At 53.7% G+C, this 27,173-nt stretch overlaps 2 protein-coding genes across 7 annotated transcripts; both read right to left on the reverse strand.

Annotated features, from left to right (window-relative positions):
- Positions 1–78: 78 nt before the first annotated feature.
- Rps15 (ribosomal protein S15) lies at positions 79–937 on the reverse strand. Its single transcript, XM_038348676.1, has 4 exons — positions 864–937; positions 647–732; positions 304–538; positions 79–221 (listed from the first exon to the last, which is right to left on the reverse strand). The coding sequence occupies exons 1-4, from the start codon at positions 864–866 to the stop codon at positions 108–110; spliced, it is 438 nt and encodes a 145-aa protein (XP_038204604.1). The 5' UTR covers positions 867–937; the 3' UTR covers positions 79–107.
- Positions 938–4,524: 3,587 nt separating this feature from the next.
- Dazap1 (DAZ associated protein 1) lies at positions 4,525–26,824 on the reverse strand. Of its 6 annotated transcripts, none has more exons than XM_038327473.1 (12): positions 26,669–26,824; positions 18,975–19,015; positions 18,444–18,610; positions 18,191–18,256; positions 14,906–15,013; positions 14,269–14,317; positions 11,592–11,674; positions 9,467–9,620; positions 8,396–8,425; positions 8,127–8,267; positions 7,424–7,600; positions 4,525–5,374 (listed from the first exon to the last, which is right to left on the reverse strand). In XM_038327473.1, exons 1-12 carry the CDS (start codon positions 26,695–26,697, stop codon positions 5,202–5,204), a joined length of 1,218 nt encoding a protein of 405 aa, XP_038183401.1. In that variant the 5' UTR covers positions 26,698–26,824; the 3' UTR covers positions 4,525–5,201. The 6 variants fall into 6 exon arrangements, with proteins under 6 accessions (XP_038183401.1, XP_038183383.1, XP_038183393.1 ...); XM_038327455.1 differs by having other exon boundaries at positions 4,525–5,377; XM_038327465.1 differs by having other exon boundaries at positions 14,906–15,016.
- Positions 26,825–27,173: the final 349 nt, after the last annotated feature.

Consider the following 27,173-nt stretch of genomic DNA (forward strand, 5'->3'; position numbering starts at 1 on the left):
TAGGTGAGTCCCGGAACCGCGGAGGACTATGTATGACCCCCCTCCTCCCAGGAGCCCCAGAAGAAAGCGGACTCCGAGGACTGAACAAGAGTCTTTATTGGCCACAGCTACTTGAGGGGGATGAAGCGGGAGGAGTGGGTGGCACCGATGCCAGGCCGGCCGTGCTTCACTGGCTTGTAGGTGATGGAGAACTCGCCCAGGTAGTGGCCAATCATCTCTGGCTGCAGGTCAGGATGAACGGAGTGTGAGCGGCTGAGCGAGGGAGAGGGAGAAGCCTCCCCGCCGCCGCCGTCCCCCGCTCACCTTGATCTCCACCTGGTTGAAGGTCTTGCCGTTGTACACGCCCACCATGCTGCCCACCATCTCGGGCAGGATGATCATGTCCCGCAGGTGCGTCTTCACCACCTCGGGCTTCTCCATGGGTGGCGCCTCCTTCTTGGCCTTTCTCAGGCGCTTGAGCAGCGAGTGCTGCTTCCGCCGCAGGCCGCGGTTGAGGCGTCGCCTCTGGCGGGCGCTGTAGAGCTGCATCAGCTGCTCACTGCGGGGAGAAGGGACGGGGCGGCTCAAGGCCAGCCCGGGGACGGCGGGCCCTCCCCGGCTCCCGAAGGCCACGAGCCCCGCGTCTGACCCTCGGCACCCGGCTTACTAGGACATGTCCAGCAGCTGGTCCAGGTCCACGCCGCGGTAGGTGAACTTGCGGAAGGTCCGCTTCTTCTTCTGCTCCACCTCGGCCTGCATGAGCGCGAGTCGCGGTTAGCGGGCAACGGAGACCCCGATCAGCGCCCCTGAGGCCTATGACCCCCGTCCCCGGGCGGATGGCGCCCGATGCACCAGAGCGGAGAGCGCCGAGCCCGCGTACTCACCATCTTGGCGGCGATTCGGAAAAGGAAGCGGTGGCTGCGTCTGCGCAGTTATCGCGAGCTCCGCTGGGAGGCCACGCCCCCAGTCGCACGCCCGCTTCCGCCTTCCAGAAACTCTCCGTCGCCCCCTACTGTGTGGAGGGCAACGCGCAGCCAGCCTGCGCAGAGGGGTGTGGTTCCAATTTGGGGTTTTGTTTTGTTGTAGTCTATCTGTCGCTCCTTTCCTTCTTTCCCTCTCTCTGTCTTTCACATATACAAGTTCTCAATGAGTCCCGGTGCTCTCGAACTCATAGCAATCCTCCTGCTTCCTGCTTGACTTTGTATTTTCATTTATTTGTTTATTTTGCTTTTTCAAGGTAGTGTTTCTCTGTGTATCCGCCTGCCTCAGCCTCCAGAATGCTGGGATTAAAGGTGTGCGCCACCACCGCCCGGCACGTAAATCCCGAGACTTGACTTCAGGTTACCCAGTGAGCCATCTGACCACCTTCTTTTCTGTTTTGGACAGGGTTTCATGTAGCTCAGGCTAGCCTCAAAGCTGGTATGTGCTGAGAATGACCTTTTGTTATGCCCAAATCCGCAAAGTCCCCCACAAACCAACAAGGAGACCGAGTCCCGTATGTAAAAGCAAAGAGCCTTTATTTTATGCAAGTTTGCAAACTGTCTCTCCCTGTGTTCAGCGTATTGGAGTAAACGGAGAGCCCCAGCTCATTTAGAATAGGGTTTTATAGTAGCAAAGGTGGGGGTGAGGGGTTTCTGAGGTTCATGGCCCCTGATTGGCTGACATTTGTCTCGGGGGTGTCCTGGTGTGTGCTGGCAGGTGATCCTTTCTACAGCGGTTGGAACGTTTAGGCATTTCCTTTGGATGGTCTGCTTTTGGGTGGTGCTCAGGTAATGTTTCTGGTTCTTCCTGTGACCAGTCTGAGACTCAGTCTGAGACTCAGGTCTACCTTCCTGCTGATCTATAGAACCCATCTTGGCAGGTGTGTACCAAGTTGCCCTGGGAAAGCTGCCCTCGGCCCTTCTGGTAGTCCTGTCCCCACCTCTAGAGCAGTCTGTGCCACCCACCATGCCCAGCTACAAAAGGGAGGGCTGTTTTTAGTGTTGTCCCTCAGTCAGGCATGATGGCATGTGCCTTTAATGCCATCATACAGAGGGCAGACTGATCTATGTGAATTCCAGGACAGCCAGGGCTACAGAAAGACACCCTGTCTCTTTTTTTTTTTTTTTTTTTTTTTTTCCGAGACAGGGTTTCTCTGTGGTTTTGGAGCCTGTCCTGGAACTAGCTCTTGTAGACCAGGCTGGTCTCGAACTCACAGAGATCCGCCTGCCTCTGACTCCCGAGTGCTAGGATTAAAGGCGTGCGCCACCACCGCCCGGCAAGACACCCTGTCTTTAAGTGGGGAGGGGGAACCTCCCTCATTCCATACTAGCAGGCTTCAAACTCAGGATCATCCTGTCAGCCTCCTAGGCTGACTGAGACGCGAGCATACTCTGTAATGTCTTTGACAGAGGGCAGGACTCTGGCTTCCCTCACAACTCCCACATTTAAATAAAACTTAAACCCAAAGTAAACTACAGGCTTAGAGCATGCCCAGACTGTTAGCAAAACAAAGGGAACTAGCCCTGGGGGCAACCAACACCCTTTGTCCCACCTACTTAGTCCGGCAGGTTAGAAGGCAGTTTAAGGATGGGGGCAGGGTCTCTCAGTCAAACCCAGAATTAAAAGGCATGCACCACCACCGCCCTATCTGTGAAACCCTGTCTTAAGACAAATAGGGAATGGAAGCACACCTATTATCCCAGCACTTGACAGAGGCAGGTGGGTCTCTTGAGTTCTAGGTCAGGCAGGGAAGATATGTTAGTGCTTAGGGCCCCTAAGGCAACGTTCAGTGTGAGCTTGGAGGCTGCCTGCAACTCCACCTAGGGAGGTGGAGCCAGACTCCCCAGAGCAAATCAGCCTGTTCCGGGTTTGATGAGAGACCCTGCCTAAAGCAGTTTTGGTGGTGCACGCCTTTAATCCCAGCACTTGAGAGGCAGAAGCAGGTCGTTCTCTAAGAGTTCCAAGTCAGCCCAGTCTACAGAATGAGTTCCAAGAAACCACATCTCAAAAAACAAAAGAATCTACAATTAACATAAAAGGAGCAATAAACTGTAGTAAACAAGAACAAAACACCTGCCTGTGTGAAGAACAAGCAGGGACGGGAGATGCCAGCCTGTGTACAGTGACAGCAATGACAAAGGGACCATGGTGCGGTTCTCATGGAGTCCCTGGAAATGGGCTGCACCCCAAACCCTGCTTTAACTATTCTGTGACCAGGGTCTTTCCCGGATATTTACTTTATGTCCAGGGTGTGTGTGTATGCATATGGGTTAGTACACGTGAATGCTGGCCCTGGGGCCACATGACATCACCTGGAGCACAAGTTGACAGTGTTGACTTTCTCCTTGCCTTTTTTTTTTTTTTTAAAAGATTATGTATACACACTTGCGGGCCAGAAGAGGGCACCAGATCTCAGTAGATGGTTGTGACTCGCCATGTGGTTGCTGGGAATTGAACTCTGGACTTCTGGAAGAGCAGCCAGTGCTCTTAACCACTAAGCCATCTCTCCAGCCCCACTGCACCCCCACTTCAGTCAGACAGATTTCTTGTTATTTGAGACAGGATTTCTCTGTGTAGCCCGGCTGTCCTGGAACTCTTGCTCTGTAGACCAGGCTGGCCTCGATCCACCTGCCTCTGCTGGGAGTACAGGCCTGCACCACGACCACCTACCACTTAGTTTAATCTATATCTTGTATGTGTGGGTGTTCTGTCGCATGGACATCTCTGCACCACCTGTGTGTGGTACCCATGATTGTGAGCAAACCATGTGGGTGCTGAGGATTGAGCCTGGGTCCCTCTGCAAGAGGCACAACGGCTCTTAATTGAGGAACTTCTTTCTAGAACTCATAGGAATCCACCTGTCCCTGCTGGGATTAAAGGTGTGCACCACCACTGCCCAGCCCCAAGGAACCTCCTATATAGCACTATTTTTTCCTTTGAGACTGGGTCTCACAGTGTGGACCAGGTGGGCTTTGCATTCAGAGATCCGCCTGCCTCTGCGTCCCAGGTACTGGGATTAAAGGCGTGTGCCACCACCACCTGGCTTCACATTTCTGTTAAAGGTGTACTCAAGGGTGTGGAGAGACAGCCCAGCGGGTAGCACCTGGTGCACTTCTAAAGGACCTGGGTTCAATTCTCACCACCCACACGGAGGCTCTCAGCCATCTCCAACTCCAGTCCCAGGCCACTGTGGGACTGTGTGCACTGTATGCAGAGAGCAGACTGACAACCCACACATTAAGGGTAGATAAACTTAGGGCCAGTAAAAAGGTTCAGAGAGTAAGGCACTTCTTACAGCTGAAGAACCCAGCGAGCTCTGACATGCTCTCTGACCTCCACAAGCACACCTTGGTATAAGCCCCTTCCCACACCAAAATAAATTGTTGTGGATGTCACATCAAGGCCAAAAATGGGACTCCAAGTAACCAACCCTGTCTCCTACATTCTGAGCTTACCTTTAATGGGGCAGGTCCTGCCAACTGGTACTCACGGGCCCTCCAAAGCGCACAGAGAAGGACAGAGGGAAATAAGCCAGAGTTACAGACACAGCAGACACCACTCAAGTTCTGATCCAAACACGCTGCTTTATTCAAACTGGGTCAAACTGGTCAATGGGAACCTGAGCCCGGCTGAGGGACCTCCAGCAAGGCCATGCCTGCCACCCGTGTAGGGCTCAGGCCACCTGTGACGTCAGCATTGCCACCTGGGCCAGGGGCCCTGTGGCACCCACAGCCACACAAGCCGCTCAAAGCAAGGAATGAACAAAAAACCAAATGCACGCAGTAGTCTATGCCCGTGCCCCAGCCCGCGCCGGCGGGAGCTAGGGCCCCCACTTCCCGCACCCGAACCCTGCTTTAAATTAAAAAATAAGCCAGTATACATCGTAGAAAATTTCTCTTAAAAATCTCACAATTTGTAAATGTATATTTTTTCTTTAACATAAAAGTTTACAATATACGGTAAAACAAAAGGCTCAGGAAAATAATCTCAAAAAGGAAAAAAAAAAAAGAAAAAAAGAAAAAGAAACCTGAAATTCTGAATTAAAGCTGAAGGCGTTTTTTAAACCCTGTTGTTGAACCAGTGACGTGTTTTTATTGTGCTGATGGGTCAGAGAAAAGAAATATATTTAAAACCTCAGTCCAGATGCGGCCTTCGCAGCCCCCCTCCCCCCCAGGTCGAGTGGTCGTTTATTTTGCTCCGAGTGTGTGATTGTCACGAGTTCACCAGTTCCAGATCCTGCACTAGCGCCGGTAGGGGTGGAAGCCCTGCACGTTGTGGTTCTGCCCGCGTCCAAAGCCGCTGCCACCAGCAGGGGGACCCCCTGAGCCCGGCACCGAGGGGCCCCCATAGGAGGGTGGCTGCTGGCTGGGGTCCGAGAAGCCCTGGCCGAAGCCACTCAAGTCCTGCCCATAACCTGCTGGGAGAAAGGCTGCTTAGCTTATGATCAGGAGACAGAGACCCGCCCCATGCTTCTTCCAGAGCATCCCTGTCCCAAGGAGAGGGGCTGGATGTTCAATCCTGGGGTCTGAGGGTGGCCTATCACCCAGTCCCGATGCACCCCACACGTGAAGCCAGACTGGGGCACTCAAGAACGCTCAGGCCCCCACCCCCAGGCGGTGGTGGCGCCACTCCCAGTACTCGGGAGGCAGAGGCAGGCAGATCTCTGAGTTTGAGGCCACCCTGGTCTACAAGGGTTAGCTCCAGGACAAGCTCCAAAGCTCGGAGAAACTCTGTCTCAAAAGACAAAAAAAAAAAAAAAAAAAAAAAATTGAGAGATGGCTCAGCGGTTATGAGCCCTGCTTAACCCCGAGTTCGATTCCCGGCAGCCACACTGTGGCTCACGGCCGTGTGTTATGAGTCTGGCACCTTCTTGTGGCCCATCGGGAAAACAAAACAAAACAACAACAACAACAAATTAGGCCCACAGCGCAGACACAACCTGAGCTGACGGTGTGTCAGAACCAGGACAGCCTACCCTCCCAATAAGCCTTTTAGCCAAGCTCCTGGCTCAATGGGGATGATACCATTTCCTGCCTGCGTGGCCAAGGTGCAAAGCCACCTATGTGCAGGCCACTCCATCCAGGGCAGCAGCAAACAGGACCCAGGTGCCACTGGCTCTGGCCTGTGGATGGTTGACCTTAATGCCCAGAGACAGAGGAAGTAGGAGGAAGGCCACACTTCCCCCACAACAGGCAAGTGAAAGCAATCTGAAGACCTGGAGACCTGGCTCAGAGGCTCAGCTTGCAGGCACAGCCTGTGGCCACAGCACAGAAGCGCTCACTCCAGGGTCAGCTGTGTGACCGTGAGCAAGCACACAAGAGCCGGGGATGGAAAGATCTGGACAGGAGCATGGGTGCCGTCCATACTGCAACCAACTCCAGTTGTCAGAGGAGAGGATGCCTCTTTCTGGCCTCAGAGGATTTCTGCAAGCACTTGGTACACATAAACTCATCCAAATACACATCAAATAAAGTAATTCTTAAAAAGAGAAAATTTCCTTCTATAAAAACAGCAGAGGTACAAACTTTCAATTCCAGCTCTCAGGAGGCAGGTACTGTCTCTGAGTTTAAGGCCAGTCAGGCCAGTCAGGCTACTTAGTCTCAAAAACAAAACAAAACCAACCAACCAAAACAAAACAAAAAAAACCAAGCCCCACAAACCTGGGTGTGGTTGAGTTCAAGGCCAACCTGTGCTAGTGGGGTGAAAGGGAAACTCTTATCTCAAAAAACAAACAAACAAAAAACCCAAGTGGGGGGGCAATACCCTAGTGAGGTGTTTGCTACCCAACATGATATGAGCGCCATTCCTAAACACATGACAAGAGAACCAACTCCAAGGTACCCCTACTGCCCACACATGCCATGGTAATGCATGCACATAGAACAAAAAGCTAAGTCTGAGGCTGTCACTCCAAGGAACACATGCCTAGCCTGTGTTAAGAGTGTGGATTCGAACCCAGGGCAGAAGCCCACTTGTGTACAGTACAGAAGCCTGGTGAGCTGAGGGCACCTATACTGGGGTGAGACAGGCTGGAACAGGTCAAGGAGTCCTTCCACAGTAGCCTGAGTCACCCACCAGAAGGTCCCAGTGCCACAAGAAGCTGACAGTGCAGAACCTGGCCACTCCCTGCCACTGCTGGGGTCACTCATCCCACCTGAGCAAGGCAAGGCTGGCGCTGGGCCCCACTGGTGCACACACGGCACTCAAGTGAGGCCACCCCGACCCGACTGCCCACACACCAGAGACTGCTTAGCCTATCTCTTTGGTGACTGCACCAAAGAGGCTCTTCCAGAAGACAGCTACAGACGGTAGAGCCCAGGTAACCCTGACCAAGAGCTCAACAGGACTTCTGGGAGCCCATAGCCCCACAGAGATATAAAATGGAGTACAGCATCCCAGAATCCAGTCTGGCGACCTCTTCTGCTCCTGCCCATCCTGGGAGCGGCCGGCCACACCCACTTACCATACTGACCATAGGGGAAGTCCGGCTGGGCTGTTGGGGGTTTGCTCATGTCGGGGGCTGCCTGAGACGGAGGTGGCGGGAAGGCCAGTGGGGCAGCCCCTGGGGTAGCAGGTGGAGGAGGGACCCCTGGAGGGGCAAACTGATCAGGAGGTGGGGGCGGAGGCCCATAGCCAAAACCTGTAGGGATCGGAGAGAAAGGCACGGACAGCTGGTACAGCTGCAGACCTGAGTATGGGCCACAGGAACACTCTAGCAGACATCTCAGCAGGGCAGAATGAGACTAGAGCACCAGGCTAGACTGTCCGCAGGCAGGGCCAGGGTGCAGCTCCTGCCCAGCTCTAAGAGGTCCTAGCCCCACCCAGCAGCAAAGACAACAACTGCTGCCGCTCACACAGTCAGTCTGCTCAGGAGGAGGCCTGGGCCGCTGTATCTTCCAGGGCCAGGCCAGGCTAGACAGGCAAGCTGGCCCCAGGCCAACTGTTCTGCCTGGGGCAATGTGGGCTATTGGTCTCATTAGTAAGTGCCCACTGGAAATAACAGGGATGGCCTGGGTCAGCTCCTTTCCAGAGTTTTACCACACACCTGACTGCCCGGTCCCTAACTCAGCCAGCCCTGGGAGACGAATGCAGAGTGTGGCCACTCTACCCAGCAGGATGGGGTGACAGCTTGCATGCTGGGTGTGTTCAGCTGGGGTAGCACTCACTGAATTGTGGTGGGGCGCCATAGCCCTGTGGGAAGCCCTGTGGCGGGGGAAAGCCTCCAGGCGGTGTAGATACAATGTAGGATGTGAAGGGTGGGGGCGGGGGTGGGGCTCCTCTGCCCGCAGGGGGTGGGCCATAGCCACCTGCAAAACAGAGTGGGTAAGGATAGGCCAGGTCCAAGTCAAATCCATAGTCTCCTCCCAACACTAGTCCCCACGTGCACACAGTGACAATCCTACGGTGTGCACCTGACCCCCTACACTTGACTCACCAATGGCCTGTCCTGCTGGCACCCACATTCCTAGACAGAAAACAGAAAAGAAGTCGTCAGTTTGCCAAAGCAACTTCTCTTGGTGCTGCCCAAAAACACCTAGGCATGTGCACAAGTTTGTCCAGAGTGAGAAAGGAGGGAAGTCCGTCCATGGCTGGGGTGCTGACCCAATAGGAAAGGAGGAGGAGCCAAACACTAGGTTCACGGTTCTCCACTTACAGCCTATTGCCATGCCTGCTCTGCCAGGGTAGCCCTGTGCCTAAAAATGTCAGCCAGAGCAAATTCTTCCAAAAGTTACTCTTCTAAGAACAACAAGGAAAATACCATAGACGGAGTCCCTTGGTGTTCAGCACCCAGACACAGTGATCCAATCCTGGCAACACCAGCTAGTCTTCCAGATGAAGGCCTCCCCACACCACTGCCAACCGGCACTGTGGCCAGGCACTGGGAGGCTGCACACACTTAACAGTAGAGGGGGTGGACCCACATGCAGAGCCCTCAGGAGAGAGAACACAGGGTGGCAAGCAGCCTGCATCACCACACAGACAGAGGTCTGGTGGGATGGTTGGTGAATGCCTGTCTTCCTGGCCCTTTAAGACTGAGGCAGGAAGGCTGGAAAGTTCAAGAAGGAAATTGCCCCGCTGGCTATGGTCAGCAGTAAGCAACAATTTAGTCTGTGACCTGAGTTCACCTCTAGCACCAAGGGAAAGAAAAGTTTTACGTTCTACCTAGGTCAAATAGGAGAATTCTAGAAAACAGAGGGGCCCTCTGTAGACTTGGGTCCCCCAGGCAGCTACTGCCAGGCTCCCGTGTTTATTGCTGACAGCTAGGAACTAGGCAGAAGTGGTGACACACTTGGCCAAAATAACGTCCCATGGTCCTCAAAGGACAACTCGACAGCCACCTCACATGCCTACAGCCCTCGAGCCTTCCTGCAGCCTGAGCTCGTGGGCAGCAGCTTCCACAGTGGGGACAGTCCCACTGCTATGGGACAGGGAGGCAGCCACCACTTCCAGGATGCCCTAGCAGGGACAAAACCAGGTCTGTGTCTCAGTGGAGCCCCAGCCTTACCTTGTGGGCCATAACCTTGTTGCCATGTGGGGGGGGGCTGGCCTGCCCAGCCGTTGGCTGCACTGGGTGCCACACGGCTGCCCCACTGGCTGGCTCCTGGCTGTCCTGGTGCTTGGTTTTTGCTGTCCCGAGGTTCAGCTCGTTTAACCTCCACCTAAATAAATCAAGTACACTTTAGGGAGAAGCCACAGTGGTACCCCTGCCCTTCAGACACCCATGGTGACTTATGACTACACTTAACACCTTATGACTTAAAGTGAGTACTTAATATAAAGCTTACTTAGGCCAGTAGGTTTCTTTCTTTAAAAAAAGGAAAAAAAAAGAAAAAAAAAAAGAAAAAAATTTGCTCTTTAATTTCTTTGTATAAAAAATGTTTCTCAGGTACAGCGGATGCATCTGGAAGATGCCCTGTGCCCCCCTCCCCACTGCAAGCAGCAGGAGACCAAGAACCCTCAAGAGACAGCCAAGGAGGGGCACTGAGGGGTACCCCGCTTACAAGAGGCGGTCTCCTTCCACCCACCACCACCCCTTGCATACCTGAGAAACACGCTGGCTTTGATTCAATTATTTAAAATGTCTAGTGGAAGATAAAGACTTACCTTCCCCAGGCTAATGCTTAAAGAATCTCAGTTAACTCAGAGGAATGTCAGAGGGGATGGATGTAAGAGCCTTACGGTACAGCTAACAAAAAGTCAACAAACATGCAATAAAATGGACATAGGGATCAGTAAGCAACCTTCATACTGTGTTTGGCAGCAGCCTAGTCCTGGCTCAGCAAGGAGAGCAGATAGGGACCCTAGCAGAAGCTGGTGTCTGCCCTACTTAGCCAGGCTGTCTGAGGGCTCACTGATGACTCAACAGCCCTACCCAGGCTGCCTGTCACCAGGGCTAGGCCCAAAGGCTCTGGTAGGGTCCTAGGGCAGGAAGGAGCACTCAGCACAGCCCCACCCTCACCCCCTCCAGCACCCAAAGGTGGTCCCAGTTATGGGAACTTGGTGGGCAGCAGATGCCGTAAACTGGGGCAGTGAGAGCAGGATCAGAGCTTGGAGTTAACGAACCCCTGCAGCCCCCGGGGACTTGTCCCGCTTACAGAGCAGTGTGTGCCCAAGACTGGAGGAACTTGGGCTGCATCTGCTCAGTCTGGAGTTTAAGCTCCAGGCACCTGGAGTCTGCCAGGGGCTGCACTGACCAGTAAAGGTCAGCTGGGGTCTTTAAGGGAAGGGACCGGGGGATGGGGCGGCACTGCACAGTCCTCTCTGAGCTTTCTCTAAACTCCAACTGTCCCGGGACCTTCGACTAGTCACACAGCCCCTTGAACTGCTGGCAGCCGCTATGCCCTCCAGGCTGCACGCTGGCTTAAACTGAGATTGCAGGGATGTCAGAACAGGGCTGTCCCATCTCATCAGTGTCTATCCAGGATGAACAGAGCCTGTAGGCCACAACCTGGGCTGCTGCACGGTCCCAGAACAAGAGATGTCCCTGTCCCTCTGTCCTTGGGTCTAGCACAGGCAGCCACAGGAGTGGCAGGTGGATCTAGTCTCAGAGCTAGGGCCAGACATAGCCAGGGCAATCATGCATACTAAGGCGGCTAGAGTGGCCTTCATGAGGGCTGGACGGAACCCTGAGCATGCGGCTAGAGATCCGAGGCCTGGGATCTCGGGAGGCCCTGGGCCCGCCCTGCCCACTCTGGCAGCAACACAGTATGAAGATGGAACACCAAAGGTCACTTGACTGCACGTGGTTAAGTGCTATCATAGCATGTGGCTGGTCCCGGAGTTTCACAGTAAGTGACCCGATAGAAAACCAATCCTTCAGGATGTTTCAGTACGCTCAGTTTGGAGCCGGACCTCGGCCTGTGGAGGTCCCTGCTCATCACATTAAGGTCACTGTTACACAAGGGGCTGGGCCACATCTGAAGGAGTGGTCATGGAAACCGAGCCTGAGGCAACACTAGGGTCTCACTGAAGGCCGCCCACCTCCCAGGGCCCCGCCCTCTATCCCACCCCCCCATCCAGGGGCAGTGCCCCACAGATGTCCTGCTGGGGAGTACCCACTTTCCAGTGAAACCCCTCATTGCCTAAGGCTTGGCTTGGTCTTAAGGTAAAATAAAACTACAACTACACACTTTTTTGCCCATGATGTCGTGAAAATGCATGTTGACAGCCTGGTCCACTGATTGTTCGTCCTCGAAAGTAATAAATCCAAAACCTAGCCAACGACGAAGAGTGAATCAAGGTAGCAGGGCGTGTGACACAAAACAGGATGATGAACAGTATCAGGGCGGCCACGGGGTCGAACTGGGTTTCAGACAAAGCCTGTGTGCAGAGGGGCCATGGCCCACATGGGATTGGGGTCAATGGGTGACATTCACCCTTCTCCAGGCTGTGTGTGGCCACGGGAATCGGGGTGCCTGGGAGGCAATAGGGGACATGTGGTGTGCTCTGGTTTTTCTGAAACCCAGCTTCTCCCCTGGGGTTTGTAATTGGCTTCGCAGCTAGTGCTCACAGCAGCCCCCGCTGTTCTAGGCGGTACCGAGTGCAGTTCCTATGGCGCCTCGCCAGGCTTACCCAACACTGTTGGCTAAGCCGTGGAGTCCTGTGTCTAACAGTCCTACTCTACGCACATATGATACAGGTAAATACAGGTAATACACAAAGATACAGGCCACAACGGGTTCCAGCAGGTCAAATTCTGCTGTCAGCAGCAACAGCAAGAGGCATGGTGTCATTTAAAAAAAAAAAAAAAAAGGAAAAAAAGAAAAAAGAAAAAAAGAAAAAAAGAAAAAGAAAAAAAATTTCAAAGGAAAAAAAATTTAGCATTTCCCAAACACAAGAAAGTGGCAGTATAAACGAAGTTTGGTTGGTCTGGGCAAGCGCGGCCACCCGGCTAGGGGCAGGAGGGACAGGGCCTTTGGCGCTAGCATCTCCTGCGGCGCTCAGGCCCAGAGACCTCGGGGAACAAAGGGTGAGGGAGGCTCAAGACAGAAGTGCCAAAGGCTCCGAGAGAACTTCACAGCAGAGGCAGAAGGATGAGTGACTAGGGACCCTGGGTATGACAGGGAGCTGGGAAGGAGTGGCTTGGGACAAAACCACAGCTGATCAGATGGGACACTGCAGCTCAAACAGGGAAGCAGCCCTGTGTGGACATGGAGGAAAGAGATGGAGACAGGAAAAGGTGGGAGAGGAGGGCAGGTAGGGCTAGGGGCTCTTGCTGTCCTATGCAGATGTTGTCAGGGCACGAAAGAAGCCAGATGGAATGGTAAAGGCGAAGTCTACAGGAGCTGGAGGCTCAAGAGACGAGACCAGGGACAGAGGACAGAGGAGAGTAAAGGAGACTACAGACAGGGTGCTTGGGGACCAAGAGATCTGCAGGGACAAGATGGCCTGCTATCTGAAGTCAGCAGACACGGAACAGGAAGGAAGAGGAACCAAAATCCTGGAGGAGCCAGCAAAGCCAAGAAGGACAAGAGGTGCTGTAGGGCCCTGCTGACCCAACCACTGCTATCTGCCACCCACGGGGACACTTCCAAGCCCCCATGGACACAGGCCCACATGCCAGCCCCAAAGCTCTTGGCCCAGCTCCTGCTGCCCCTCCAGCACAGGCCAGCAACACTAGCTGGGTCTGGCCAGGCCAGGTGAGGGTGGCAGAAGGGCGGCGGCAGCTGTGCCAGCCATGGGCGGGAGCACCTAGGAGCTGCCCTTAGAGTCCCGCACACCGAGGCTTCACAAAGTCAGAGGAGGCATTTGGAACACAACATAGTGATGAAGACATTTGAAAAGTTGACATTCTCTCAAACGGCGGGAGTGTCTGAAGCCACCGGGCTGGCTGGGTCCAGGCACAGTGCAAGAGGCCGTGGGTCGTGGGGGAGAAGCCGGGGCAGGCTGTCTACAACGCTGTGTCAGAGGCAGCAGCGGGACAAACACACTGAAACTTCGTTTACACCCCACGGGAGCAAAGCCGCTCCGTCCTCTGACTGCGGGCGGGCCTGTACCTGTGTGACTTAACTTAGCACCTGGAGAGAGATCTAGAGAGACATCGTTAATCACAGACAATCACAGAGAGGAGACAGCTTACTTAACGGTACCGTATTCTATGATACTACGTACGTCATTAAGCATGTATGTCTACCGTAAATTAAGACTAAGACTTAACAGCTAAACCACACGAGTGAGCAGTGCGTCCTGGACGAGTGGAGGAGGCTCAAATGGCAAACTATGCTCCCGAGTGGTGGCGCCACGGGCGCCTTTGCTGAAGGGACATGTGAATGGAGACCGTGTGAGCCGAGGGAGGGACAGACAGTGCAAGGCAGCGAGGGCTGGGTGAGGTGAAGGTCTTGTACCGTGGAGCACTGTGGCCCAAAATGGACACTGAACCAAAAATGTGGGGGACAAACAGCCACAAAAACAAAGGAAGAGCTGGAGAGCGAGGATGTCACCTGCTCCCTGTCCAGCATGGAATGAGTGCAGGCAGTGAGGCATGAGTCGAGGGGTGTTGCTTAGCCTGGCTAGAGCTAGACAGTGCTCAGTCACAGACGGGGGCAGTGAGAATAAATGAGGGCTTAGAAGCCCGTGTTCTGAGCCCTTTAAAACCAGACGGTGTGTTGATATTCATGCGAGGAGGTCAGAACATCCATCCCACAGGGAGGCGGGGACAAAGTGTGATATGAATGGGAAGCATGGATCTGTCTGACATGTGGCCCAATGGCACTGGCTGTGTAGCATCCGACCCTGGCCTGTCTAGGGCGAGATAGTTTGCCATCTGAGGGGAGGACATGGGTCAGGATGAACGGGTTCGGTCCTTACCTCGAGGTCGCTGCTTCTCTGCATCATAGATCATGACTACTTCGGTGACCTGCGGACAAAGGGTAGATGATGCAGGCACCACAGAGCTATTCAGCCCCAGTTCCAGGAGGTCCCAGGGTACCAGGCAAATGAGAGGCAGCTGTGATGCTGGCTGCATAGCCCAGGAAGGACGAAGTCTGGGAGACACCAGGCAGTCTTCCTGTGCCCTGCCCTGCCCGATGGACACACACTACCCCAGAGTAATAAGCATTCTCAGGGTCACCAGGTTGCTGTCATGCCTGATGACACCTCAGTACAATGCCTAGCAGTTCAGGCTCCTGCAGTCTTATCTGCCCCACAGAGTAGCTCACAGGGAACAGAGGGCTCCACCCTGCCCCAGAGGAAAGGTCACACGAGGAGCTCCAGTCTCTCTGGGAGAACCCAAGTGGAATAGTGCCAGGAGGCCAGTGGTTTCCACATCAGAACCCTCTTTGGGCATAAGTCCAGGTGTCCAGGGGAATCTAGTCTCACTAGGGCCAGCTGCATGACCCCCACAGGCAGCATGCCTCCTAGCCACAGCTAGTTCCCCACCGCCCCAGGCAACACTGATGGGGAGAAGTAAGGGTGGGGGCATGGCAAGGGAGCGTGCAGAACTCACCACTCCGAACTTCTTGAAGTACTCCCTGAGCTCCGTCTCGCCGCAGTTGTGGGGAATGCCCCCCACAAAGATCTTGTTGGATTTGCTGCTGTCGCTCCTGGGTCCTTTCTGCTGTCGAGGAGGAGGAGGGTCAGTGACTTTTGGTGGCCCACTCCCCAACAGCTTAGCTACCACAAACCCTTTCCATAGTTTTGTAGGGTTTTTTTTTTTTTTTTTTTTTGTCTTTGTTTTTCAAGACAGAGCTTCTCTGCGTAGCTCCAGCTGTCCTGGAGCGCGTTCTACAGACCAGGCTGGCCTCAAACTCACTAAGATCCACCTGCTTCTGCCTCCAGAGTGCTGGGATTAAAAGTGTCCACCACCACCGCCTAGCTTGTTCTTTTTGAGATGGTCTCACTATGTAAGACAGGCTGGCCTTCAGCTCATGGTAGTCCTGCTGCCTTGGGCTGTCCACTGCTGGACACCAGATGCAGATCACTTCTCTGTCCCTTGCACAGCTTTTACTTGTTATTATGGAGACAGAGTCTCATCATGCAGGTCTGGTCTACCCAAAACTCAATACGTAGAATGTACAACAGGCTGACTGTAAAGTTAAGAGGTCCACCTGCCTCTGCTTCCCAATAATACTAGGATTAAAAGTGTATACCTCTCTGTAAGAGCTAGTTCTAGGACAGGCTCCAAAGCTACAGAGAAACCCTGTCTAAAAAGAAAGAGAGAGAGAGAGAAAAAGAAAGATAGAGAAAAGAAAAAGAAGAAGGGGAGTTGAGAGATGGCTCAGTGGTTAAAAGCACTAGGATGCTATGTTCTTGCAGAGGTCCCGAGTTCAATTCCCACTACCCACATGGTAGATTACAACCATCTATAGTGAAATATGATGCCTTCTTCTGGCACGAAAACATACATGCAGATAGAGTACTCATATACATAAGAACAATAAAAAATATTTTCTTTTAAAAAAGAAATGTGTACCTCCCATTCCCACCTCCACCACCCCAGCTGACACGGTGCCTGGTTCAGCTAAGGCAGAGCACAGGCTAGAACTGCACACCACTCTGGGACACAGCACACAGGCACCTGCACGATTTCTCTGGCACCACACACTCTGCCTTGGAAAACATGGAAAGGAGAAAAACAGCTCCGAGCTGTCCTCTGACATCTACCTGCACACTGTGACATGAACATCCACAGACATACAACAAATACATGTAATTTAAAAATTAGAACCCGGGGGGCTGGAGAGATGGCATTGCCTGCTCTTCCAAAGGTCCTGAGTTCAATTTCCAGCAACCACATGGTGGCTCACAGCCATCTGTAATGAGATCTGGTGCTTTATTCTGGTAGGCAGGCATATATGCAGACAGAATATTGTATAGATAACAAATAAATTTTAAAAAATAGAACCAGTAAAAGCAACCACAAAAGACAAAACAAAATAACAACAAAACAAACAAACAAAAAACACTGCAATGTCTGAAGCAGGGGGAATCCCTGTGAGTTTCAGGCCAACCAGAGCTACAGAGGATCCTGTCTCAAAAAACGGCCAGGCAGTGGTGGCACACGCACGCCTTTAATCCCAGCACTCTGGGACTCAGAGGCAGGTGGATCTGTGAGTTCAAGGCCAGCCTGGTTTACAGAGTGAGTTCCAGGACAGCTAGGGCTGTCTCACAAAACAAACAATGGGGGGAAAAAGATGAAAACGGCCTACACTGTAGAGATAGAGAGACAGGGGTTTAGCTTTCCTTCTTTCCTTTTTTATTCCAGTGCTTGAGACGGTCCTGGGGCCTTCCACATGCTAGAAAGTGACCATCAATGACCTACACTCCCAGTGCAGATGGGGATTTGGGCAAAGTTAAAAAGCTCAAAGGCAGTCTCAGGCTACCAGCTGGCAGTGAGAACTGGAGACACAAGGACTCGGAAGTTTAGAGCAGCCAGAGGACATAAGCCCGCCCCCCTCTCCTGACCATAGCCCCATGCATGAGGACCACAGAGTCCCCGTGGTCCCACGTGTGAGGACTGTACAGTCCCCGTGGTCCTAACCACTTTGAGTTAAGAGACTAAACTTAGCTGGCTATGGTCACACAGGCCTGTCAGCCTAGCATTCGGAGGCTGAAGCAGGAGGATCCTGGTTCCTGGCTAGCCTGGGCTACATGACATACTGGACTTCAGAGAAGCATATCACTATGCTAATGAGAGTGGGCTGGCCCAGGTAAGAAGCTCATGCACAGTGTGCTAAGCCACACTGAGAAGTTTCAGTGTGCAACCTCCAGAACCCCAAAGGGCAGAGCCAGCCAGTCCATGGTGCCCACAGCAGGACACCCCTGCTGAGGCTCTGTGTGAAAAGCACAGAGCTGTGCTAGGCTTACAACTGTTTTGGAAAATGGCTTTCTTAAAAGAAAAGGAAGCCAGGCAGTGGTGGCACATGCCTTTAATCCCAGCACTCGAGAGGCAGAGGCAGGAGGCTAGCCTGGTCTACAGAGCTAGTTCCAGGAAAGGCTCCAAAGCTACAGAGAAACCCTGTCTTGAAAAACCAAAAGGAAGGACTGAAGCTGTCAGCAGTCATAAACTTCCTGGACCTGGGACCCAAAGACCACCTGCCAGAGGGGATGCCTTAATAGGAAAGTGCTGGGGAGATGGCTCAGTGGGTAGGAGCACTGGCTGCTCTCTCAGAGGACCGAGTCTGACCCTGAGCACCCACACGGTGACTCACAACTATCACAACTCCAGTTCTAGGGAATCTGACACCCTCTTCTGGCCTCCTTGGACACCAAGCACTCAAGCAGTAGCATTGCACAGACACACATGCAAGCAAGATACCCACGTATTTGTAAAAAGTACAAATAAAATTTGAAAGTTATCGAGGAATGGCAGCTCACACCTTAAATCCCAGCTCCCGAGAGGCTGAGGCCATCTCACCAAACAAGCAAGCCACTGGTAAAGGCCCCAGGAGTCATGCATAGTGTATGCACAGACTCCTGCACAAGTTACCACTCCTGCCTGCCCTGCAGGCCCATGTGGAAGGGAAGGCAGTCTGCTGCCATGAAAGGAATGCTGAGATGCGCAGCCACGTGACCACAGGTGGCAGGCTCCTGCTGCTAAGGGCATGAGCCACCCCACCCTCCTAGGCGGGACTAGTGAGAATCTGCACCCAGCCCAAGATGAAGGTGCTTGGTTCTCAAGCTCCAGCATCCCCTGGAATCCCATTCCCCTTGTGTCAGGGGGCAGGGCGGAGAATGTGGCCACCCACCATCCTCCAGTAGAACCCAAGCACCCAGCCCAACCCAGCCTTACCCAGCCTTCCTTGGGCCGCGTTCGCTCTGGCTGCATCCCCCGAGGTGTGCATGGCTTTGGGTCAATCTGTAGGAAATGTCAAGCCAGAGAGGTGAGCAAGAAGTCAATTCTTCTGCAAAGGGCATTGCATTGGCCACTATTTCAAGTACCCACCACACCCCAGGGCTTGCCGCCTTAAGGCCTCTAATACACCCAATCTTCAGTAGCCTGAACCCTGCAGTCAACTATGGGGAGAACCCATGAAGTCACTCACATTCCGGCCATCCAGGGTATGTGGTCTGCTGGCCAGCACTGTCCCCACACAATTGGGGTCTTTAAACTTGACAAACCCGAAGCCTCGAGATTGGTTGGTGGTTTTATCTTTCATGATGACACAATCCACAACCTCGCCATACTGGGAAAAGTAGCTGCGCAGAGTCTCTGCTCAGAGGCAGGAACAAAAGCACACATGTCTCTAGCTCAGGCATAGACTCAGCACACATGAACATAAAATGCACACGTACGTACACACAAACATGCCTTTGGAGAGCACCAGCCTCACCCAAGATGCTTGGTAGCTAACTACTGGGGGAGAAGGCATAAGGTACAAAGAGACAGCACAGACTCACATGCCAGGCCATCCTGCCTTGTGCTAGCAGGGTGTGGACTAACTGCGGGGCACGGGAGGGCAGGGCTGGAGAAGCAGAGCATCCCCAGCTAGGCATGCTGACTTTAGAGCAAGCTCTGCTGTGGGACACAGACACCAGGGCCAAGACTGTCCATGGTTGGGATGTCCAGCTCCTACCTTGAGTGGTGCTCCAGTCCAGGCCACCCACGAAGAGCTTCCTGCAAGGAGAGGAGGCTCAGGTCATCTGATCCCTTTAGGGTGTCCCACCCACAGCAGGCCCACAGGCAGAGGGATGTGCTCAGTCACCCTGTGGGTGCAGAGCTCAGCAGAGGACTTCTAGCACCCATACTATGGCAGACACAAGAAATAACCTTGCTGGCACAGAAATGGCCCTGTCAGAGTCAGTCTACCAGGAAAAGAGCCACTGTGCCCACAGACAGCTTCTGCAGACACGTCACCATCAGGAGAGAAGCTGCAGCATAAGCCCAAAAGACAGTCAACTAGAGAAAGACTGATGTTAGGACATGGCCCAACGAAGCCACGGACAACAGTGGCCCCTGTCAGGCCTGGGGTCCCCATCTGTACGGCCCAGTTTCCAAGGCCAGCTGCACTCAGAGCGAAGCAGCAGCAGCTGTATCAGATGGCCCATGGCCTCAGCAGAAAGTACTCACTGTGTCACCTGAGACATTTAGGAGCTCAGGAGACATTCAATCCCTCCCAGGTCCAGCAGTCAGGAGAGCCTGCCCCCGGAGCTCGCTTACTGACCCTAGACAGGACACCTGGGGCAAGTCCCTGGTCAAGAAGGGACCACAGAGCCAGCGCCACCATCATTCCAAAACATAAGAAATCTGCTCAGGGGGGCTGGAGATGGCTCAGTGGTTAAGAGCATTGCCTGCTCATCCAAAGGTCCTGAGTTCAATTCCCAGCAACCACATGGTGGCTCACAACCATCTGTAATGAAGTCTGGTGCCCTCTTCTGGCCTGCAGGCATACAAGCAGACAGAATACTGTATACATAATAAATAAATGTTTAAAAAAAAAAGAAAAAAGAAAAAGAAATCTGCTCAGCTGGGTGGTGGTGCACACCATTAATCCCAGCAAACAAGGCAGAGGCAGGCAGATCTCAGAGTTCGAAGAAAACCTGGTCAACCGAGCGAGTTCTAGGACAGCCAGGGCTGTTACACAGAGAAACCCTATCTCAAAAAACCAAAAATCCAAAAACAAAAACCCAAACAAACAAACAAAAGACCCTGCTCACCTTGCAGGAAACACCAGAGCCAGGCTAGAAACCAGAGACATGAGAGCCTCAAGTTCACAGCCAAGTCCCATAACAGAGGTGCTAGCCATGGCAAAACATGAGTAACCAACCACACAGATCCCTCACTTCACAGTGTGGAAGGGGGGCGGCAAGGCTGCAAGCCCACTGCCCTTCTGGGACCAAATCTGTGCAAGGGATCCAGGTTGGGCAATCAATCAAGCAGGTGGCTCAGGGCCCAGCCTCATTAACATAAAACCACGTGTCTCCTCAGGCCACAGCCTGGGAAGGGCAAGGTATACCCACTGAAACCCAGAGCAAGCTCAGCTCTCCCACAACACCAGGCTGCCAGAAGGCCTTCCTAACAAAGCAGGAGGCCACTGGGCCAGGAAGAGGAACCAGTCAGGTGGGTCCAGCACCCCCTTGCAGTACTGGGAGAGCGCCAAGCGTGGTAGCACACGCATGGAAGTCTAGCACAGGAAGCTGTGGCAGAAGGATCAGAAGTTGGAGGCCAAATAAGATTTTGTTCGTTTGTTTGTTTTGTTTTTAGAGACAGGGTTTCTCTCTGTGTAGCCCTGGCTGTCCTGGGACTCGCTCTGTAGATTCACCTGCCTCTGCCTCCTAGGTGCTGGGATTAAAGGCAGACAAGTTTAAAGAGAGGGGGAGGGAGGAGGGAAGGAAACCCAGCCAGGTCGCCAGCATAGCTGGAAAGCACTAGGAGTGGGGGGGTAAGGTGCCCTCTGGTCTCGTCTTCAGGCAGCAGGGCACATCCACACCCTGCAGGGCCACAAGCTGCAGGTGTCCAGAGGGGCGGTTGCTTGTGTGGCTATTGTTTCCGGCTATATCTGAGGAAAGCAGGGCTCCTGGTCTGTGCTTTATGCCTCGCTCAGAAGAGCCCATCAGGTGAGACAGGCCCATACTCACAAAGGTTCTGGAAGGTTCCAGGATGCAGGTTTCACTTCCTTTGTGGCTGAACCCACTCTCTATGCCTGGGGTGGAGGGCAAGTATTCAATCAAGTAAGGGAGAGAAAGGAAGGAAAGCCAGAGCCCTGGGAGGCAGCCACTAAGATCCAGGCTGGCTATGGAGGGAAGGTGAAGCCAAACTGCAGATTAAAGGCCAGCAAAGGCCGCACACAACTCTGCCAGGCAGGCTATGGGTGACAGCACTGATCAAGGGGCCTCCAGGGGGAGCTGGTAGACTTGTCATCCTGCCATGGCTGGCATCCTGCACCCCACATTCTGCAGCCATAACTTCCCTTAGAGGTTTCTGGCAGTGCATGGTCAGACAGCCCCCCTGCTGCGCCTTCCCAGGCTGGTTCCCCAACTCACCTACAAGGACATGTGACCCCCACTGGCAGGAGTGGATGAGAATGTGACTAAGGGGCCTCATCTCTAACAACATCTACTGGTGGTTCTACCCTCCCAGATGGCCCTCAGTGCTCATGCACTTGTCTCATGGCCCAAACCCCAACCCCAACCCCTACAATGGCAGCCCCTGAAAAGAAATAGTAGTGTTACAGACATCCACACACCCATGCATGACCTCCCATCCCATGTGCCTGCCCATCCGATCCCATCTCTTCCCCAAAGCCACTCAAACTGGTGACCCTGAGACTCTCTCTGAAGAGATGGATTCTCACGAGCCTTTGGGAAGCCAGTTCAAACACACAAGTCAAGCTCAACAGCAGTCACCCACAACACAATACCTGCAGCCCCTGAACTGGGGCCAGGGAGCAAAGGCCCTGGCCAGAGGCAGTCCAGCCATGGCCTGCAAATGAAGTGACAACAGTCACCCCAACTGCTGCCCTCACACCAGTCTCTCCGAACCTAGAAAACCTTGGACCACGTAGGCACCATGCAGGCCCAGGACACCCGACCCTCCGGAAAACCACCCCAAGACACAGCCCCAGGGCTGAGGAGATATTTATCTTCACTGAGTACTCAAGACAGATGCAAGTATACCCCCTCCAATGAACTGTCCCAGAAGGAGCAACCACAGTTAGCCTACAGCAGTTGCTGGCTGAGGTCTGAGGGTGTCCTCCAGGGTTCAGGGCCAGGCAGCTGGTTTCCCCAGGGCAGGGACACTGCACAGTGGGGGCCTTCAGATGGGACACAACATGAATAATCAGCTGGGCCCTGACACTGCATTCCACCTTCTGCCAGTGGTGCCGCTAGAAAACAAGATACTCAACCCAATCTCAAATGCCCAGCATCCACATCCAGAAAAGAAAGCCAGACCCCTCCTCCAGGCCACACACAGACCCAAGTCTTCCTATGAAGATCTTGTCTCCAGCATGCCCAGTGTGCCTGCCTTTCACTCTTCCTGTGATGCTGACAGCAGTCAATACACAGCAGCTACCAGATGGATTTTTCTCCACCACCCTGTCCCATAGGTCTGTCACTGTGGGAGCTGAAGAGCAGAGTGACCTGGGCCACCCTAGGGGACTGCAGGAGCATCTGTCTAAACATGGGCCTGACACTCAGGGAACAGACCGCACTGGATCACCTGCGACAGTTCTAGCAGGCAGGCCAACATCCCGCACTTAGCCCATACAGAAACTCAGACTCAGGACGTGGCGCGCACGTCTACACTCCCTTCAGAGATCCCAACCAATCAGATGTCTCAGTAAGGCACTTGTCATCACGCCTGACAACCTGGAAGGGACACAAACACACACACACACACACACACACACACACACAACTTGAAAAGAAATACAGGCTGAGAGTGGTGGCACACGCCTTCGATCACAACATTCACTCAGGAGGAAGAGGCAGGAGGATCTCTGTGAGTCTGAGGCCAGCTTGTTCTACAGACAGCCAGGGATACACAGAGAAACCCTGTCTTGAAAAATCAAAAATAAATAAATAGATAACAGGCATGGTGGTACACACCTTTAATCCCAGAATTCAGAAGACAGGCAGGTGGATTTCTCTGAGTCTTTGGCCAGCCTGGTCTACATAACAAAGTTTCAGACCAGCCAAAGCTCTGTACCAGAAAACAAACAAACAAAAAAATCCATGACAGCCCAACTTTGAAGGACACCAAGGATAGTCCCTTTGCTATCTTCCCAAGATGTGGTCCTGAAGCTACCTCCAGAGGAAGCCACTATCTACCTTCCACCCACCTCCTGGGGAGAGGACAGTTACATCACAGGTTCTGGCCAGCAGTGGCCTTGAGAAAGAATGGGTAGCTCCTGCCAGGACCCAGAGCTCCCAGCAAATACATGCAGGAGGGCTGAGGCCCCACCAAATGCAACACAGTCGGCCACCCACCTACATGGACTGTCTGAACAGGCCAATGAACCCAGGGCAGGGTGTACAGGGAAAGAGCAGAAGGACCGCCCGCATCTAAAACAGCTCTGCCAGCAGGAGCTCTATCAGGGACCTTGGATGTCCCACTGCTGAGGACCAGCTGCTATGCTTTCTCAGAAACCAACTGCTATGCGGGGAGACCCTGATTTGCAACTTTAGCATCTGGCTCTTCACATGCCCTAGGGTAGGTCCCCAGCACCTAAACAAAAGGTTGGGTGTGGCAGGGCACACCTTTAACCCCCAGCACTCAGGAGGCAGAGGCAGGTCCAACTCTTTAGGTTCAAGGCCAGCCTGGACTATAGTGCACTTCAAGATAGTCAGAGCTAGTAGTGAGAACTTGTCTGAGAACCAAAACCAAGCACAAGCTGGCCCTCTGGGTAGCTTCTTGGGGACCCACAGAGTCCCAGGCTTGTCCAGTCTAAACACCTATCCCTACTGCCCAGTGAGTCTGTGCGAGGCTGGAGTGGTGCAACAGGGTCTGGTACATCATAATGTCCTGAAGTCTATGCTGTCCCAGGGAAGGCCTGCAGAAGATGATGGAGCCAGAAACTTCTGACCTGCCTCCCAGGCCCACAGAGGCCCTTCAGAGCCCAAGCTATGAGCAGAGATGCCACAAACCTACACAGGCACCAGCACGGTGCTCAAGCTCATGGCTGGGGCCCAAGTGCAGCAGCCCCCTTCCTTCAGCTCTGATCCCGGGAAAGAGTCACACAAGGGCACCCCTTGCCCACTATACCTAAGTCCTCTGTGTCAAGCACACTCAACACCAAGGGCATTAGGCAGTTCACCACCACCCCAGAAAGCCTGCCCGAGAACAGCCAGACTCCTTCCTACAGAGGCAGAGAAATCCACAAAGGAACCATGATGCAGGGAAGACTGAGAGGAACCAGAGCACTCCAAAGTACAATGTGGGAGACTGTCTCCCAACCCAGGTGGCATAAGCTACGCGTGTAGGAAAATGAACTCACACCATGCCTGACTATGTTGACCACATCAACCCGCCAAGTTCCTGAGCCTGTAGGGGGAGCCTCAGGATGCCACTCAGAGACCCTTGGGCCAGAAAATTGACAAAGCAGTTGGGGAGCGCATATAAGACCTACTGGTGAGACCCAAGATGTACCAAACAAGATCCCAAAGGACCTCAGCTTCTAGACCAGGTCCCTTTAGAATTCAAGGTTCTTTTAGACCCCTCAAGCTCTGGTTGATACCACAGAGTCCACCAAAGCCCCTACCTGGGGTTCCCTAGTCCTTGAACTCCCACATCAGGTTCTACGGCTCTAAAAGCTTCCCTCTGGTGGTCCCCTAATCCTTCGGTCTTATTTCTGGGTCTCCTAGCACTCTGCACCGAGCCCCCTGTATTCTGAGCTACTGTTTGGGGTTTCCCTAACCCCAAGCTCCTATGTGAGATTCCCCATACACCCATACATCCAGGCTACTATTTAAGGCTCCCAGGACTCAAGTTCACTTCATACTCCCCCAGTACCCTGAGTTCTTGTTCTGGGTATCCTAGCCTACTGAACTGTTTCAGGGGTGAGGAGGTCTTCCTGGCTTTTGGGTTTCTCTTTCAGGGTTCCCAGACCCCCCAGAACCACTGTTTAGAGCCTCCCTCTTATGAGCTTCCTAACACACTGGAGAATCCTTCTGGGGTCCCACAGACCCCCGTGGGCTATCCTTTGGAGTCACTTACCTTCCTAGGTTCCCCTTTGGGGGTCTCCCTATACTTTAACCTATTCTTTGGAGTCTCCTGGCCCCCAAGTTATCATCTGACGTCCCCTCTACCTCCCTGAGCACCACTTTGGAATCCCAAGCTCACAGAGCTCTTGGTGTCTCCATGACCCTGAGCTCTCATTTGGAGTCTCCCCAACCTCTCAACTATCTATGAACAAACAACAACAAACATAAATTTACAAAAAAAAAAAAATTATCCTTGAGGCTTTACCTATCCTTCTGGGCCTCCCTGACTTGGGTGTCCATTTTGGTATCCCCTAGTTTGGCCAGCTATCTTCAGGTCTCCGCAGTTCTTCAGCTATCCCCCGGGCTCTCCTATGGCTACTGCTGGCGGTCTCCCTAGCCTCCTTAGCTAACCTGTACAATCTCCCCTTAGCTTCAATTATAGCTTGTGGTTCCCATAGCACCAAGGATCCTTTTTGGGGTTCCTTCAGCACCTTGATCTATCCTTTGGTATCTAACTCCATAGTTCCAACTTATAGGGACCCCCTTCCTCCAATCTGTCCTTTGGAAGGGTCCCTCAGTCCCCTAAATTTTTCTACAGGAGCCTCCTGGCACCCATCCACTTGACCCTCTTGAGCCCTAGTTTCTGTGTAGAGTCCCTTAGCACCCTGACCCCTAATCTATTTTTTGGTGCTCCCAAGCCCCCTGAACTTGAGGGGGGTCTCCCTGACACCCACGATCCACTTAGGTCCCTCCAACACCTGACCTAGCCTTTGGTGTCTATCAGTTCCATGAACTATCATTTGATGGCCCCCCTAATCTCGAAACTCTCATTTGGAGGTTCCCACAACTTCCAAAATTATCACTGGGGACTTCTTGGCCGCCAGAGCTTCACTTAGAAAGCCCTCTAACATCCTGGCCTATTCTTTGTGGTCCTCCTCCTCCCTGCAGTTCTATATAGGTATGTCCAGCACCCTACTGTATCCCTGAGTTATCCCATGGGGTCTCCCTGACTTGTAATCTATACTTTGGGACTCCTCAGCACCCATAACCTAATTTATGGAGGGGGGGGGGAATCTCTGACCTCTTATCTATCCTTTGGAGTCTCTCAGCATCCTTAATATATTTTACAGGGTCTCCGTGACCTGTAATCTATCTTTTACAATTCCCCACTCCCCAAAGTTATCCTACGGGGTTTCTTTGATCTATAATCTACTCTTTGGAGGTCCCTCAGCTTCACGAATTTAATGTTTGGGTTTCCAAGGACCCTGGTCCACCTTTGGAGTCTCACTGGCACCTTGGATCTCCTGTGGGGGTCTCAGCATCCCTAATTATTCTATAATGCTTTCCTGACTCCAGGGCTCCTCTTAGGGATCTTCAATACCTTGATTATTATTTCGGGGTCTGAGCACGGTGAGTTATGCTATGGGGTCCCCTAACCCGTCCACTATCATTTACGGTTCTTCGGATGCGTGCGTTGTCACCTTGGGTCCCTTCAGTTATCCCTGGGGTGCCTTTTGGGCGCCCCCCAGCACCCCGGCTCTCCCCTTAAGTCCCGGCCCGGCCGGCCCGACCGCCCCGGTTCCCCGGCCTCCCTCGTTCCCAGGCTGGCCCGGCCCCGTGTCCTCACCCGATCTCGTCGGCGCCCGCGCTGTTCATGGCGCCCCGTCCCGGCCCGCTGCGCCCCGCTCCTCCGGAAGGTCACCGCTCGTCCCTCCCCGCGGCCGCGGCCCGGATCTGCGCAACGGCGGCGGCGCTGAGCCTCCTCCCTCCGCGCCAACGGTCGCCGCGCGTCCCCGCGCCGCCGCGCCGCCGCCCTGCGCACGCCCGGGCGCGCTCCCGCACGGGGCCTCCTGGGGCGGAGCCAGGGGCGCGCTGCGCGTGCGTGCCTGCTTGAGAAGGACGACTACAGGGTTCTGCGCCGGCGCCCCAGGTACAGCCGAGCCACGCGCTTCCGCCCCGCTGAGTCTAAGCCTTCTGGGAAATGTAGTCCTCCGAGGTCTCTCGCTTTCAGAAGGCGCGCGGAGGGAGCCAGCCACGTGCGTGCGTGCGGGTGCATGCGGCGCCGGGCGCGCCGGAGCGTGCATGGCGCGCGCAGGCGCAATTGCAGGTTCCCCTTTCTCCACTCGCGAAAC

The sequence above is a fragment of the Arvicola amphibius genome, chromosome 1 (assembly GCF_903992535.2).
Source record: "Arvicola amphibius chromosome 1, mArvAmp1.2, whole genome shotgun sequence".
Taxonomy (NCBI): Eukaryota; Metazoa; Chordata; class Mammalia; order Rodentia; family Cricetidae; genus Arvicola; species Arvicola amphibius.

Bases quoted from the DNA above. Each gene is read 5' to 3' on its own strand.
- Rps15 (XM_038348676.1), bottom strand. The intron at 539-646 runs GTAAGCCGGGTG...TTCTCCCCGCAG, and splicing joins CAGCTGCTGGACATGTCCTA to TGAGCAGCTGATGCAGCTCT. The intron at 222-303 runs GTGAGCGGGGGA...CCTGACCTGCAG, and splicing joins TCAACCAGGTGGAGATCAAG to CCAGAGATGATTGGCCACTA.
- Dazap1 (XM_038327445.1), bottom strand. From the start codon at position 26,697: ATGAACAGCGCGGGCGCCGACGAGATCGG. The intron at 18,257-18,443 runs GTGAGTGACTTC...CATTTCCTACAG, and splicing joins ATACCCTGGATGGCCGGAAT to ATTGACCCAAAGCCATGCAC. The intron at 15,017-18,190 runs GTAAGGCTGGGT...CCTCCTCGACAG, and splicing joins CGCGGCCCAAGGAAGGCTGG to CAGAAAGGACCCAGGAGCGA.